General features: G+C 43.2%; 1 protein-coding gene across 1 annotated transcript in view; it reads right to left on the bottom strand.

Annotated features, from left to right (window-relative positions):
- Positions 1–16050, bottom strand: part of MRE11 (MRE11 double strand break repair nuclease) — a 434841-nt gene that overhangs the window by 271257 nt on the left and 147534 nt on the right. The window contains exon 10 of the mRNA XM_089655629.1: positions 7803–7883. Coding sequence (XP_089511755.1) covers positions 7803–7883 — 81 coding nt within the window. The remainder of the gene's footprint in view (positions 1–7802; positions 7884–16050) is intronic.

Below are 16050 nucleotides of genomic sequence, written 5' to 3'. Positions count from 1 at the left end.
CACCGTCGGGTGCGTGCTCGCAAACTGTTGTCTCTTGGAAACGGATTCCAAGAAAGACTGCTGACAGAATCCGTGAAGAGGAGTAGCAGGAGAAGGAGCATCTGAACGAGTGGAAGATGCCAACGAGCGACAACTCCCCTCAGCAGAGGTGTTGGAGCCTTGACTGGATGATAGAGGGCGATTGACGTCGGGTGACGGAGCAAGTAACGGAGCGGGTGATGGAGCGGGGGCTGGGGCAGGCAGAACCGCCGTATCTTTATCACGGTTTTCCCAGGCCACCGAATGGCGACGCTGCATATGCTGACGCAACGCTGTAGTCCCAACATTGGCCCCCTGGCCACGCTTGACTTTCTGGCCACATAGTCGACATACGGCTACGTTTACTTCCTCGGGCAGCTGGACGAAAAATTGCCACACCGCCGAGTAGGAAACTTTGCCCCCGCTACTCCTCACTGGCTGACTGCTACTTCCTCCGTGCACACCGGCACCACTACTGGCCGTGGTGGTAGGCTGCAGTGGAGCTGGTGCTCTACTCCGTGGCCGTTTGCCTCCACTGACACTGCTGCGACCCTGCTGCCTCCTGGGCAACCCACCGACTGTTTTGCTCGCTGGCAAGCTGGCACCCTCTTCTCCTGATGATGCGGAAGCAATAGCCTGATGACGACGAGGCTGCCAAGTGCGATCAGCCTCATCATCATCAATTAGGGTCTCCGCGTCACTACTAGCCCCCTCGGCTGTGTGCGGGTCAGGAGACAGACCTGTCTCTAGACTGGCTACCGAGCCACTCTCCTCGCCAGTACTTCTTCGCCTGGCTGCTGAAGAGGCGGATGTCTCCCCCCATTCCTGACCGCCCTCTGTTAGCTCTTCCTCACTGTACAGTGGGGCTGAGCCCACAGCATGCGATACTTCGCTTGGTGAGGGAACACCAAAGGACAGGGGCAGGTCGAGGACACGTGATTTCAGTGGGCTTGCTCCCGGGCCATGCCAACTAACGGTTATGTCTGACGTACCCACCGACCGTTGGCTGTAGGTGTCAGAGGTGACCTGGGAAGAGGAAGACGACCGAGTCAACCAATCGATGACGGCAGGGTTGTCGGTGGAGACACGACCGCTGGATGACACCGGGAGCACTGGCCTCTGGCTGCGACTAGTGCTGCCTCGACCCCTTCCTCTGCTGCCACGTCTGCTCGCTCCTGAAACATTGCCTCCTCTGCGTGTTGTCTGACATACTCTTTAATTCAATAAGCACCCCAAAAATAAAACCGGATTTAACTCTTTGAACGTACAATAGTGGTTGTGAAGCAGAAAGTCAGTTTATTTAGCACAATCAGTCAATTGCAGCTTGCCGTTGGCTGGAAACTGTACGTTTATGTCACTGGAATGCACTAATCACCCAAAAAATATTACCGCCACCCGGCGTGTAAATGGATCTAACTCTTTGAACGTACAATAGTGGTTGTGAAGCAGAAAGTCAGTTTATTTAGCACAATCGGTCAATTGCAGCTTGCTGTTGGCTGGAAACTGTACGTTTAGGTCACTGGAATGCACTAATCACCCAAAAAATATTACCGCCAGCCGGCGTGTAAATGGATTTAACTCTTTGAACGTACAATAGTGGTTGTGAAGCAGAAAGTCAGTTTATTGTACACAATCGGTCAATTGCAGCTTGCCGTTGGCTGGAAACTGTACGTTTCTGTCACTGGAATGCACTAATCACCCAAAAAATATTACCGCCACCCAGCGTGTAAATGGATCTAACTCTTTGAACGTACAATAGTGGTTGTGAAGCAGAAAGTCAGTTTATTTAGCACAATCGGTCAATTGCAGCTTGCCGTTGGCTGGAAACTGTACGTTTATGTCACTGGAATGCACTAATCACCCAAAAAATATTACCGCCACCCGGCGTGTATATGGATTTAACTCTTTGAACGTACAATAGTGGTTGTGAAGCAGAAAGTCAGTTTATTTAGCACAATCGGTCAATTGCAGCTTGCCGTTGGCTGGAAACTGTACGTTTATGTCACTGGAATGCACTAATCACCCAAAAAATATTACCGCCACCCGGCGTGTAAATGGATCTAACTCTTTGAACGTACAATAGTGGTTGTGAAGCAGAAAGTCAGTTTATTTAGCACAATCGGTCGATTGCAGCTTGCCGTTGGCTGGAAACTGTACGTTTAGGTCACTGGAATGCACTAATCACCCAAAAAATATTACCGCCAGCCGGCGTGTAAATGGATTTAACTCTTTGAACGTACAATAGTGGTTGTGAAGCAGAAAGTCAGTTTATTGTACACAATCGGTCAATTGCAGCTTGCCGTTGGCTGGAAACTGTACGTTTCTGTCACTGGAATGCACTAATCACCCAAAAAATATTACCGCCACCCAGCGTGTATATGGATTTAACTCTTTGAACGTACAATAGTGGTTGTGTCAGGAATCAAGGAATGACCAGAAAGGTGTGGACTGACACAGGGAAACGCAGGTCTCAGGTACAATACAATACAGGTTATTATTAGCCACCCAGATATATATATGTATAAACGTACAGTGAACAAACTAACCTTCCACTAATCTTAGGAGGTGCAGGAACACAGGCGTAGTCAGGGCTGGAGAGGTGGAACGGTCAGGCCGACCGTAGGGTTCTGTAACGACTGCCTGGTGGTACCTCTAGCGGTCCTCAGGGCAGGATTCCCCAGGGCGCGGAGTCTAAGCCCCAGTCTGCCTTTTCTCCAGAGCCCCTGATGGTGGGGATGGACTTGGCGCAGGACTGAGACCAGGTCGCGGCCCCTGAGTACACCTGCTAGTGGTAGGGGGATCCGCCAGAGGTATGTGCAGGTACGGCTGGATCCGTGCAGGATGGATGGATGGCAGAGTAGTTAGCGTGGTCAGAGAAGCCGGGTCGGTAACGGTGGAGGCAGATCAGTACAGAGCAGCAGGCAAAGAGTAAACGGGTCACAAGCCAAGGTACAGCAACAGGAGGTCAAACAGCATAGGAGTAGGCAGAAGAATAGTCAGGGATGAGCCAGTAGTCAGAACAGGAGACGGTCAACAGAGATCAGGATCAAGCCGGGTCAGCAACGAAGCAGGAACACAGGATACAGGTACAGAGGCTCATGGGAAAACATACACCAAGGCCCAGAGCACAGACCTGGTCATGCCTTATATACACCTTTCTGTAATCAGCCCCAGGTTTGGCTGATTGTGAGCTTCTGGCTGCTAAGAGCACCCGCTGGTCAGCTCTGGTACTGCAGCCCACACGGCAGGTGAGTTCCACCACCAGTGCTGAGAGCACCCGCTGGTCAGCTCTGGTACTGCAGCCCACACGGCAGGTGAGCTCCACCACCAGTGCTGAGAGCACCCGCTGGTCAGCTCTGGTACTGCAGCCCACACGGCAGGCGAGTCCCACCACCAGCGCTGAGTCCATTCCTGACAGGTTGTGAAGCAGAAAGTCAGTTTATTGTACACAATCGGTCAATTGCAGCTTGCCGTTGGCTGGAAACTGTACGTTTGTGTCAATGGAATGCACTAATCACCCAAAAAATATTACCGCCAGCCGGCGTGTAAATGGATTTAACTCTTTGAACGTACAATAGTGGTTGTGAAGCAGAAAGTCAGTTTATTTTGCACAATCGGCAAACTGCAGCACCAACTGTGCACGACAGCCACCAAAAAAAAAAAGGGTGTATGTCACTTTAAATTTTCGATTCTTTGATAGCTGTGGCCCTAAGTAACGATTCTGTGTCCCTGAGTAACGATTCTGTGTCCCTGAGTAACGATTCTGTGTCCCTGAGTAACGATTCTGTGTCCCTGAGTAACAATTCTGTGTCCCTGAGTAACGATTCTGTGTCCCTGAGTAACAATTCTGTGTCCCTGAGTAACGATTCTGTGTCCCTGAGTAACGATTCTGTGGCCCTAAAGTTTCTGTGGCCCTAAAGTCTCTGTGGCCCTAACTCTGTCCCTTAATACACACAGGTCTGTCTCTCTTGAATGACCGGAGGCTAATGGAGAATTCTAAGATGGCCGCGATTTATAGCTCCACCATTACACAGTGCTGGCTGGCTGCTGATTGGCTAATGCGATCACATGTCATGAATGCATTATGGGTCATGAATGCATTATGGGTCAGCGCACCTTGTCTGCGCGCCTTCCCAGAGATCCCCGCCCCATCTTCTCTGTCGCCACACATGTCGCCGCCATTTTTGGGAAAATTCGATTCGTGCATCCGAAGTTTGCTAATCTTCGGATTCGTCGCGAATAGAATTTTTCCAAATCTTCGGAACGAATTCCACTTCGTCATGTTCGATTCGCTCATCTCTAGTACTCAACCGTCTCAGAATTCTGGAGCCGCCTCTGCAAAGCCTGGTAAGTGATGTGGACAATGCTCCACAGAAGGCTTTGCAAGAGTGCAAAAAAAGTACTAATACAAGACTGACAGGTAAAATATCTCTACATTTATAAGCTCTGGCAGACTATGTTAGAGAAAATGCTCTCTGGTAGGTATCAAATGCCTCTAGGAGTTAGGAACAAAAGCACAAAATTACACATTTATAACTCCAATACCAAAAAAGTTGAGACGCTTTGTAAAATATACATAAAAACAGAATTCAATGATTTGCAAATCTTATAAACTCATATTTTATTCACACTAGAATTAGAAAACATATCAAATATTTAAACTCAGAAAAGTTACCATTTTAAGAAAAAATAAGGTGATTTTCAAAATTGATGGCAGCAACAAGTCTCAAAAACGTTAGGACAGAGCCATGTTTACCATGGTGAAGCATCACTTCTTCTAACAACAAAGTGTAATTATTTGTGAAATCATGAAACCAGTGGCAGACATTTTGGGAGAAGAATGTTGGTCTGTTCTTGCCTGATTTATTTTTAGATGAGCTTTGCTCAAACGCATAAATAAAAATCAAAATGTTATATTACGTCCTAATCCTGGGGACAATGCTACTTTAAGTCTCCCTCAAGGGCTGGTCAAATGACCAAAAGCCTAGGATTTGGTCAGGTGATCTCTACTGTGTAGGATCAGCTAGTTGAAACTAGAGAGAAAAGTACCAAAAGATGCCATCCAGCAACCTGTCAGCACAGGAGGCACACATTTGTTACAAAGTTACATCATTGGTAAGTTAAATAAAGACATCAGTCCATTCAGTTCAACCTGTGTGGGTGTAAGAGTGTACATGTATTTATGCCTTTACAATTTCCCATATCCCTGCATATTGTATTGGCTAAGATGCCCTTCCAAGAGTTTTTTTTTTTTAATTATCAACACTCCCTGCTGACACCACCAATTGTAAAAAGGAATTCCGCATCCTTATCGCTCTAACAGGAAAGAATTCCTTGCATAGTTTATGATTAAACCGCTGCTCGTCCAACTTCATTGTGTAGCCATGTGTCATCTTAAGCGATCTGAGACTGAATCTTTTTTTTTTTTCCCCCTATGCTAGAATCACAATTTAGGTATTTATATTTTGCAATCATATCACCTCTTAAGCGTGTTTTCTCCAAGGAGAATAATTTTAACTTATGTAGTCATTCCTCATAACTGAGTTTCTCCAGTCCCCTTGTCAGCATTGTTGCCTTTCTCTAGACTCTCTCCAGTTAAAGCACATCCCTCTGAAGACCAAAAGTGGACAGCATACTCTAGATGTAGCAGAACCAGAGTTTTGTAAAGTGGTAGAATTATATTTCTATTTCTTGAATAAATACACTTTTTAATACATGCTAATCGTCTGATAGCTTTGCTTGCTATTGCTAACCCTGTGGTCTACTAGGACCCCAGATCATTTTCTATACTGCATTCTCCCAGAGGTTGAAGTCTTTTTGAATACTGGCTTCAGTTAGCTTTGAGGGATCATTCTGTGCTGTGTTCATAACAATACCATCTTGTCTATTATACACCTCCTTTTCCTTAGTAAAAACTGAGGAGAAGAGTGTTTAATATAGTTGCCTTCTGCTTGGCATTTATAACCAAATTCCCTTATCATTTATGGGGCCAACAGTCTCCGGTTTTGCCTCTGTACTATTAATATATATATATATATATATATATATATATATGTATTTATTTTTTATTTTTTTAATTTGGGGGATTCTATTTACTCTCTCAGCTACAGTAAGGGTTTCTTGTGATCTATTTTTGCTGCCCTGATGTGCTCTTACATTTCTTATTGCATTCCTTCTAATGTTGGAATGCTGACAGTGACCCTTTGGCCTTATATTTTATTAATTATAATTTTTATTTTGTCCTTAATATGCCTTATTACACTCAAATTTAGCAACCCTGGTTTGCCTTTAGTTCTTTTATTTTTGTTGCCCATTGGAATACACTGCCATTAATTAATCTGCTATTAATGTACTCCCACTTTTCTTCTGTGGTTTTTGTGTCTAGAATATCTTCTCTTATTAATGTTTAAAGGATAAGTTCACATTTTGAAACATGTTACACTCATATTTTGGGTGTAATATGTAACATGTTATGAATGGACTGCAACACCCTGAGAATGCTGTTTCCTAAGTTCTCCCTTACTTCCAGGTCTGTAATCAGCTCTGTGTTGTTTGTAATTAGTAGGTCAAGCATTATTTTTAGTTGGGGCATCCACCAACTGACACATAAAATTGTCCTGCAAGACAGTCAAGAAATGACAGGCCCTAGATGACTGAGCAGTTTCATTTGCCCAGTTAATATCCGGGTAATTGAAGTCTCCCATGATAACATCTCCCTGCCTCACCACCATTTCTACCTGCGGTCTCCTCATCATCCTTCAGGTTTTCCACTATTAATTTCCGTTTTGTTTTTCCCCTTGAAGCTCAAGCCACAAGGATTCCACCTCCTCCCTTGCCCCGTTAGTAATGTCATCCCTCATACTTACCATCAAATGACTCAATCAAATCACATGTGCACCCCCTCCACCAGTAGCCCTGGATAGTCACAAGGGTGACTTTGTGACACTCCCAAAAAGTCAAAATCCTCCTCGTGTATCAGCAGTTCCAATTCTGTCATTTTATTCACCGAACTCCTAGCATTTGTGAACTGTCCTTTTACATTTGTAACATTGCATTTTATTTTCTCCCTGTGCTTTCTGAGGCTGCAATAGGATGTCAGCCTATAGAGCCAGTAACTGATCGAAAAGTCGATACCTGTGGAAGTTTGTTTCAAAGGAATTTCTACATTTAATTTTCTTTATTGGTTCTCCTCTTTGGTTCTCTGGGGTCCATGTTGGGCTCCTTTTCTATTTCTTTTTTTTTGGGCAGCTAGACATTCATCATTTAAAAAAAAAAAGAATATTAAAAAACTATTTCTAGAACGTTACATGTGCACTTTTGAAGCGTGTTCCTCTGGTGGCCCCCACTGGCTGGGGTGATGTGTGCCTCCTGTGCTGATGGGCTGCTGGATAGCATCTTCTGTTAACACTCTCACATTTAGTGAATCCATCTACTTATGCTCCATGTTGACATGCAGACAAGATGTAATGCCTTTTTGTTCAAATGTTATTAACATTTTTTTCTTGTTGTTGTTGTTGTTTGCTCTGAAAGAGCAAATCTGTATGTACAGCTCTTCATTTAATCTTTATTTATCCATGGTAGAAAAGCCATTTAAGTTACTGTTATGTAATAATTCTGCTTATAAAATGCAAAGAGCAAAGATATCAAACAAGCTATAGCAATAAGTAGAATAAAATGAAATAAAAGCCAGACTAATAAAAGCAGATGTGATTACTGTATGCCACTGCTCGCATCACTATACTTTAAAATGAACGTAATGCAGTAATGATCTGTATATGTCTTACCCGAAGTCGAATCAGAGGTTTGTCTGCCTGGCGAGTATTTCCGAGACGCTCCCTTTCAGCTATATCCAGCATTGACTCTATCTGTAAGAAATAAACAAATACATCATATGTTAACCTATTTACCAACTGAGTAACATATAAATCTAATCGATGGGGCAAGCTAAAAAACCGGATATGGTAAAAATAATAAAAAGGTAATTAATAGGCATTAAAATTTAGAAGGACTGAAATAATATAGTCAACATGCCCCCACTATGCATAAAAGTGGCCACCCACCCAAGTCTATAACTGGCTTATGAAGCAAGGACACATAAACAGGCATCACATAGTGAAAAAAATGCCCCCACTACCCTGATATTCGGGATGTAATGCTAGTTTAGTATGGTAGTATGGGGGGGCTGTGGTAGAGAAGAATGCCTGCCATATACTTTATAGTCCCACAGCCTGCCTCCTTTGCCTCCTTGCCACTTACAGTATTAATTACTGGTCCCCTCTGTTATATATATATATATATATATATATATTGAAGATATTGAAACACATACTGTTCATTCTTGGACAGGCCAGTGACAAGACCACTTTACACACCAAAAGGACTCTGTGCTTTGTTAATGTATGCATGAGGTAATTATCTCACCTTTGTTGTGTTGGGTTAACCTGTTTTTGCATAAATATATGGAGAGTCAGGGGAAGTTTCAGAGCAGGTTATTTGCAAATAGATTGGGAAAAGTCTTAAATATTCATGGTGTGCTTGTTTATGGTGAAGAGAGCAGATTTGCCATAAACAAGACAAGTAGTATCTATTTAACTTTTTAATTAAAATCTATGCATCTAGGTCTAGACACATAAGATCAAACATGCTACTAAAAGTGGCCAATCAGAGTGCTTGCCATTGTACTGAATGGGGAAAATGTGTATATTAACGCAGAACACAGAAGACAGAACACATGTGACAGGACACAGGAAGGTCCTCTAATGATTGCCTGTCATCTTACTTGTCTGTACTTCAGCTGGAAAAGGAGTTTTCTTCCTGTCATTAATATGGGAGCACAGGTATAGATCATAACTCACAATATTGCATGCGTAGAAGCTACCTAGGTGCATATTATAGATTGGACATATGCTGGACGGTGTAGTATCTCTATGCTTGATATGAAGTATCTTGAATGGGACTTTGAGGGTTATTGTTCATTGTAATATTTACAAGTATTCAGCTGGATTTCTGTCACCTGTAACAAATATCTTTATCCGAATAAATGCATCTCTGTGGAACAGAACTATTGGTTGCTGCGGGAAAAGTATATCTAAATCTACACTGGTCATATGTTCTCCATAATTGATATAAGACAACAGATTTGTCTTATGAACTATTTCTGTATGGATTTCATATATTAGAAGACAACACCCTCAAAGCCCTTCTCTTCTCGGTAGCACCAAAGCTTGGTCCCACAAAGCACCTTCTCTGCAGTTGCATCGAGGCTTGGGGCACAAGCTGCCACAGGATCATAGAATTACAAGTAACTAGATCCTATATATATATATATATATATATATATATATATATATATATATATATATATATATGGGAAACCTGCATTTAATTTGTTTGTTTTTTTAAGCTGGGCAAGGTTCAGCTTTAGGGCTCATTGCAGAGCCCATGCACAACATTAAGAGTAATTTTTTCTCATTTTTGAGTAGCATGGAGCTCTATGCAGGCAGCCAATATATGTAAACAGAGACAACATCTCTACAATCTCACTCATGTAGCCGTTTGATGGGTACAGAGGAACAGGTGCACAACCTCAAATGAACAGTCTCTGCACCCAAAAAGATAAACAAATGGCTTTTTGAGATGTGAGAGTTCTGTGCCCATGTGAAAGAGACAAAAAAGCAAAAACCCAAGAAGTGAGAGAAAGCAGTAACCACTTCACAGAGTTTTAGTGTGTTTAGCACTGCAAAAAAGAGCTCCGTCTTCACTAGCAAAAAAGTGTCCACTCTGGCTGTGCTGTATGTTAAATTCTCTAAATAAATTCTACTCTGCGCACTTTGGTTCACATGACATACTCCAGACTGCGCAATCCCTACACTATGCTATGGTTGACACACACTGGCCCACTCCAATCTGTACAGTGTACTAGTCAAGACATACTCCAGAGACTGTATACTGTGCTGATAGTTTCTTACTCCATACTGCAAATCATCACAGTATGCTCATACAAAATTATTTGTAGCAGACTATATTTTTACCACTAGGACATTTGAAATTCAGCATAAACGTGTATATTTAAAAGTGTAATTAGGAACAATATGGCATAAAATATCAAAAGAAAGAAGACAATACATATTTAGCACAGTACAGACAATAGCATTTTTGTACTCACAGCAAAATCCTTTCCTCAGAGGCCAATGAAGGACACATGAAAAAATGATTGCAAATGTGTTTATGTTTTTTTAAATAACCAACAGGTTTATATTTACCTGCTCTGTGCAATGGAACTGCACAGAGCAGCCCCAAACCTCTTCTTCTAGACTCAGAGGTGACCCTGTTTACCAGAACCTGGGCTTCAAAACTCAGTGACCAAGAAGCAGAATAAATAAAACCTCAGAAAAGAAGATTGTGCTGATCTGCCAGTTGCAACAAAGCATTGGCCTGGAGTCTTACCAAGGTTAGCATACCACATCCACTTGGGACAGTCCACAGCAATGTGGATTACCGGAATGCCCTCCATTTCCATCCTGAAAAGCATACAAAGTTTCAAGGGAGGACAGGCATATAGCAGAGTATGCTGATTACACGGAGCCACCAGATCCTCCAATGCATTCGCTTGAGAATCCCTATACCTGGAAACAAACTTGTCTAGTCTGTTGTTGAACGTGGAGACCAAGAGGTCCACATCCAGCATTCCTCACCTGCAACACAGATCCTGAAAAACCTCTGATCTCCCTCTTTTTTTGCAGCAAAGGAGCCAAAACACCCTAAGTTCTGGAATGTTGATAAGCAGATGAGATTTTTGATGACCAAGCTGCTCGGGACTACTCCCCAGCCTGATAGGCTGGCATCCATCATGAGGCTCTTGCAAAAGACATGAAGGAAGGACTTTCCCGACTCCAGAGCCAGATTTCTGAGACATTCCCTAAGGACAACCTGGTCCTCAGCATCAGCCTGAGCTTTTCTCCTTTGCAAGAAACACTCTAGCTTGAGATGTGTCCAGAAATAGACCCTGATTAAAGTGAAAGGAATGCTGTGCATAAGCTTCAGGCTGCATTCTCACCTGAGCATTGTGTTCTTGAGCATTTTTTCAGGCCTTTTTAAAGCATTAATGAGGTTTTTTTTAATAGCCAATAGAGAAAAATAGCTGTTTCATTATTTGCTGCTAAGTTTTTCAGCTTTTCCATTACTATTCATTTTTTTGTTTATTGTTAGGGTAAGGGTTACAATTTAGGGGTTGAGGTTATGGTTAGGCGTTATGTTTAGGGTTAGGGCTAAGAGTTAGGGGTTAGGTGTTGGGGTTAATAGTTTGTCTTCCTATTATTTATTTTTTGTTAGGGGTTAATGTGTTTATGATTAATTTAGTTTTGTTAGGGTGCTTATAATTATTATTTTTTTTTATTATTTATGGACTTTGCTTTGTGCACTGGTGCACAGTCATGTAGGAACAAGAAGGGGCCATCCCCAAACTGTTCCCACAAAGTTGGGAGCATGAAATTGTCCAAAATGTCTTGGTATGCTGACACCTTAAGAATTCCCTTCACTGGAACGAAGGGGCCAACCCAACCCCTGAAAAACAACCCCACACCATAATCCCCTTCCACTAAACGTTACACAGTCAGGCACGTACTGTTCTCCTGCCAACCTCCAAACCAAGACACATCCACCGGATTGCCAGTCACTCCTTAGAACACGTCTCCACTGCTCTAGAGTCCAGGGTTGGCATGCTTTACACGACTGCATCCAACACTTGCATTGCACTTGGTAATGTAAGGCTTGGATGCAGCTTCTTGGCCAGGGAAACCCATTTCATGAAGCTTTGTACGCACTGTTGTGCTAATCTGAAGCACACAGGCAGTTTTAAGGTCTTTAGCTATTGACTCTGCAGACAGTTGGCGACTTCTATGCACTGTGCGCTTCAGCATGCGCTGACCCTGCTCTGTCATTTTACATGGCCTACCACTTTGTGGCTGAGTTTCTGTTGTTCCCAGTTGCTTCCACTTTGTTATAATACCACTAACAGTTGACCATAGAATATTTAGTAGCAAGGAAATCTCACTGATTGGCTTACTGCACAGGGGGCAACCTATCAAGGTACCATGTTTGAATTCACTGAGCTCCTGAGAGTGACCCATTCTTTCACAAATGTTTGTAGAAGCAGTCTGCATGCCTAGGTGCTTGATTTTATACTCCTGTGGCCATGGAGGTGACAAACATCTGAATCCAATGATTTGGAGGGGTATCCCAATACAGGTGAAACTCGAAAAATTAGAATATCGTGCAAAAGTTCATTTATTTCAGTAATGCAACTTAAAAGGTGAAACTAATATATGAGATAGACTCATTACATGCAAAGGAAGATAGTTCAAGCCGTGATTTGTCATAAGTGTGATGATTATGGCTTACAGCTCATGAAAACCCCAAATCCACAATCTCAGAAAATTAGAATATTACATGCAATCAATAAAACAAGGATTGTACATAGAACAATATCGGACCTCTGAAAAGTATCAGCATGCATATGTACTCAGTACTTGGTTTGGGCCCCTTTTGCAGCAATTACTGTCTCAATGCGGCGTGGCATGGAAGCTATCAGTCTGTGGCACTGCTGAGGTGTTATGGAAGACCAGGATACTTCAATAGCGGCCTTCAGCTCTTCTGTATTGTTCGGTCTCATTTCTCTTAGCTTTCTCGTGGCAATGCCCCATATATTCTCTATGGGGTTCAGGTCAGGCGAGTTTGCTGGCCAATCAAGCACAGTAATCCCACGGTCATTGAACCAGGTTTTGGTGCTTTTGGCAGTGTGGGCAGGTGCCAAGTCCTGCTGGAAAATGAATTCAGCATCCCCATAACACGTCTGCGGAAAGAAGCATGAAGTGCTCCAAAATCTCCTGGTAGACGGCTGTGTTGATCCTGGACTTAATGAAGCACAGTGGACCAACACCAGCAGATGACATGGCTCCCCAAATCAACACAGACTGTGGAAACTTCACACCAGACTTCAAGCATCTTGCAGTGTGTGCCTCTCCATTCTTCCTCCATACTCTGGGTCCTTTGTTTCCAAATGAGATGCAAAAGTTGTTCTCATCAGAAAAGAGGACTTTGGACCACTGAGCAACAGATCAGGTCTGTTTTTCTTTAGCCCAGGTAAGACGCTTCTGTCGTTGTTTGTTGTTCAGGAGTGGCTTGACAAGAGGAATACGACATTTGAAGCCCATGTCCAGGATCTGTCTGTGTGTGGTGGCTCTTGATGCACTGACTCCAGCCTCAGTCGACTCCTTGTGAAAGTCCCCAACACTTTATGAATGGCCTTTTCCTGACAATCCTCTCCAGACTGCGGTCATCCCTGCTGTTTGTGCACCTTTTTCTTCCACACCTTTCCCTTCCACATAATTTTCAAATTAATGTGCTTTGATACAGCACTTTGGGAACATCCAACTTCTTTTGCAATTACCTTTTGAGGCTTTCCCTCTTTATGGAGGGTGTCAATGATGGTTTTCTGCACAACTGTCAGGTCAGCAGTCTTTCCCATGATTGTGATTCCTACTGAACCAGACTGAGACACCATTTAAAGGCTCAGGAACCCTTTGCAGGTGTTATGGCTTAATTAGCTGATTAGAGTGGGACACTTTGAGCCGAGAATATTGCACCTTTTCACAATATTCTCATTTTCTGAGATTGTGAATTTGGGGTTTTCATATGCTATAAGCCATAATCATCACACATATGACAAATCACGGCTTGAACTATCTTACTTTGCATGTAATGAGTCTATCTCATATATTAGTTTCACCTTTTAAGTTGCATTACTGAAATAAATTAACTTTTGCAGGATATTCTAATTTTTTGAGTTTCACCTGTACTTTTGGCAATATACTGTATATGGCACTGGCATCATAACATGCATAACAAACTATCATGAGTCAAGCTGGAAAAAATCATGGCATAACACAATCTAGCAGGTGCATCATGGTATTTCAGGCAGTACATAGGGGCTTTTTGAGTTGGGTTTTCCTTACTACTACATTAAGGACTTTCAAAATTTGGGATAGTTTAACCACCTTCCGCCAGCCCTATAGTACAATGACGGGCGCAAGGTGGTTCTCTCGTTCTGATAGGACGTCATATGACGTCCTACCATTCTCAGTGCGCATGCGTGGCTCAGGGAGAGCGCAGCTGATCACATGTAAACAGGGAAATGCCGGTTATCTGCATTTCTCTCCTCTCGAGCTGTCACGCTGACAGCTCGAGAGGAGAGCCAATGTGCCCTGATGATCAGTGTGGCCCCAGAAGTGCCACCTGTCAGTGCCCATCAGTGCCATGTGCCAGTGCCCATCAGTGCCACATATCAGTGCACATCAGTGCCACATATCAGTGCCCATCTGAGCTGCCTTTCAATGTCACCCATCAGTGTGCCAGTCAGTGTTGCCTGTCAGTGCCGCCTATCAGTGCCAGTCAGTGCCGCCTATCAGTGCCAGTCAGTGCCGCCTATCAGTGCCAGTCAGTGCCGCCTATCAGTGCCATATATCAGTGTAATGTATCAGTGCTGCCTGTCAGTGCCCATCAGTGATGCCTGTCAATGCCCATCAGTGCAACCTACCAGTGCCTCATCAGTGCCACCTATCAGTGCCCATCACTGCAGCCTCATTAGCGCACATCAGTGAAGGAGAAAAATCACTTATTTACAAAACTGTATAACAAAAACTAAGAAAAAACATTTTTTTTCAAAATTTTTTTGTGGTTTTTGGTTTGTTTAGGCAAAAATAAAAATCCCAGAGGTGATTGAATACCACCAAAAGAAAGCTCTATCTGTCTCAAAAAAATGATAAAAATTACATATGGGTACAGTGTTGCATGACCGCGCAATTGTCATTCAAAGTGTGACAGCGCTGAAAGCTGGAAGTTGGCCTGGACAGGAAGGGGGTATAAGTGCCCTGTAGGCAAGAGGTTAAATCATAAGGGAGAGTTGGCCCCACTCTAAACCCCACTGAGTGGGTTCCCCTGGTATGAACCCAGAGAAGATGTAAACTTTTTTTAAAATATGGGGGATTGACAGAATCACTACAAGTTATAATTTGCCCCTGAGGAAAAGATTGTAAATTTGGAAGCTTTAAGAAATTGCATGGATTGCAGTGGAAGTACAAATTACAGCCAGTGGCCGATTTAACCACTTTTGAGTTTATGTGTGCTAAGGACCAAAGAACAAGATATCATCTTTCACAAATTTATGGGAGAGAGAACTAAACATCAAGTTCACATGCAATCATATGGAAAAAAATTATAAGGCTTTAATGTTTCTGCTATTAGTACCAAAATTAAAGAGTCATGCTACATAGACTTATGTGCAGAAGGTGTAGGACTCCCTCACATTTGGCAAAAATCTTCCCACAAACGCAATGTGTTGGAAGGGTTCTATGCAAGAAGGGATTTTCCACCATATATGCTGGATGTTCCCTAAGAGTAAACAGTTCTGGAAATCCATTTTATCATGGATCAAGAAAAGCTCACTTAAGACAATAAGGCAAAGTCTTCTCCAGTACCTTTTTCAAGACACACCTTTATCTATCAAATCCACAGCCGTCCCAAGCAATGTGCCAGAGCTAACAGGGAGGAAGACTGTTTGTAAACCAAAGTCTTCCTCCCCGTCGGTGATTCTCAGTAATCACCGGGTGCCGGCGGGTAATTACCGGCCGGAATCCAGTGATTGACATAAGTGCCCATGAATGGTGGAGCGGGTAGGGCTTGCGTGCCCCCTAGCTGTAAATGCAAAATCACGCATATATACGCACAGGTGCAGCCCTGTAGCAGTGTTTCTGCTATAGGGCAGTTCTTAAGCGGTTAAAATAAAAAAGAGGTTATACTTACCTGCTGTGTGCAACAATATGACAAAGAGCAGTTCCTTACCTCCTCTTTGGTGGTACCCTGTTGGTGGTCTGCTCCTTCTTCATCGGGGTGCCTTCTTAGCAAGTCATGTGCTATGGGGATACCCATGCAGGCGCGCTCTGAATCTAGGCTGTGTGTGTCCATAAACACACACAG

The sequence above is a fragment of the Staurois parvus genome, unplaced genomic scaffold, assembly GCF_062004578.1.
Source record: "Staurois parvus isolate SC_StPar_1 unplaced genomic scaffold, SC_StPar_1.0 ptg000858l, whole genome shotgun sequence".
NCBI classification, from domain to species: domain Eukaryota; kingdom Metazoa; phylum Chordata; class Amphibia; order Anura; family Ranidae; genus Staurois; species Staurois parvus.
Note: the sequence above shows the minus strand (reverse complement) of the source record. Positions and strands in the feature narration are given on the sequence as shown.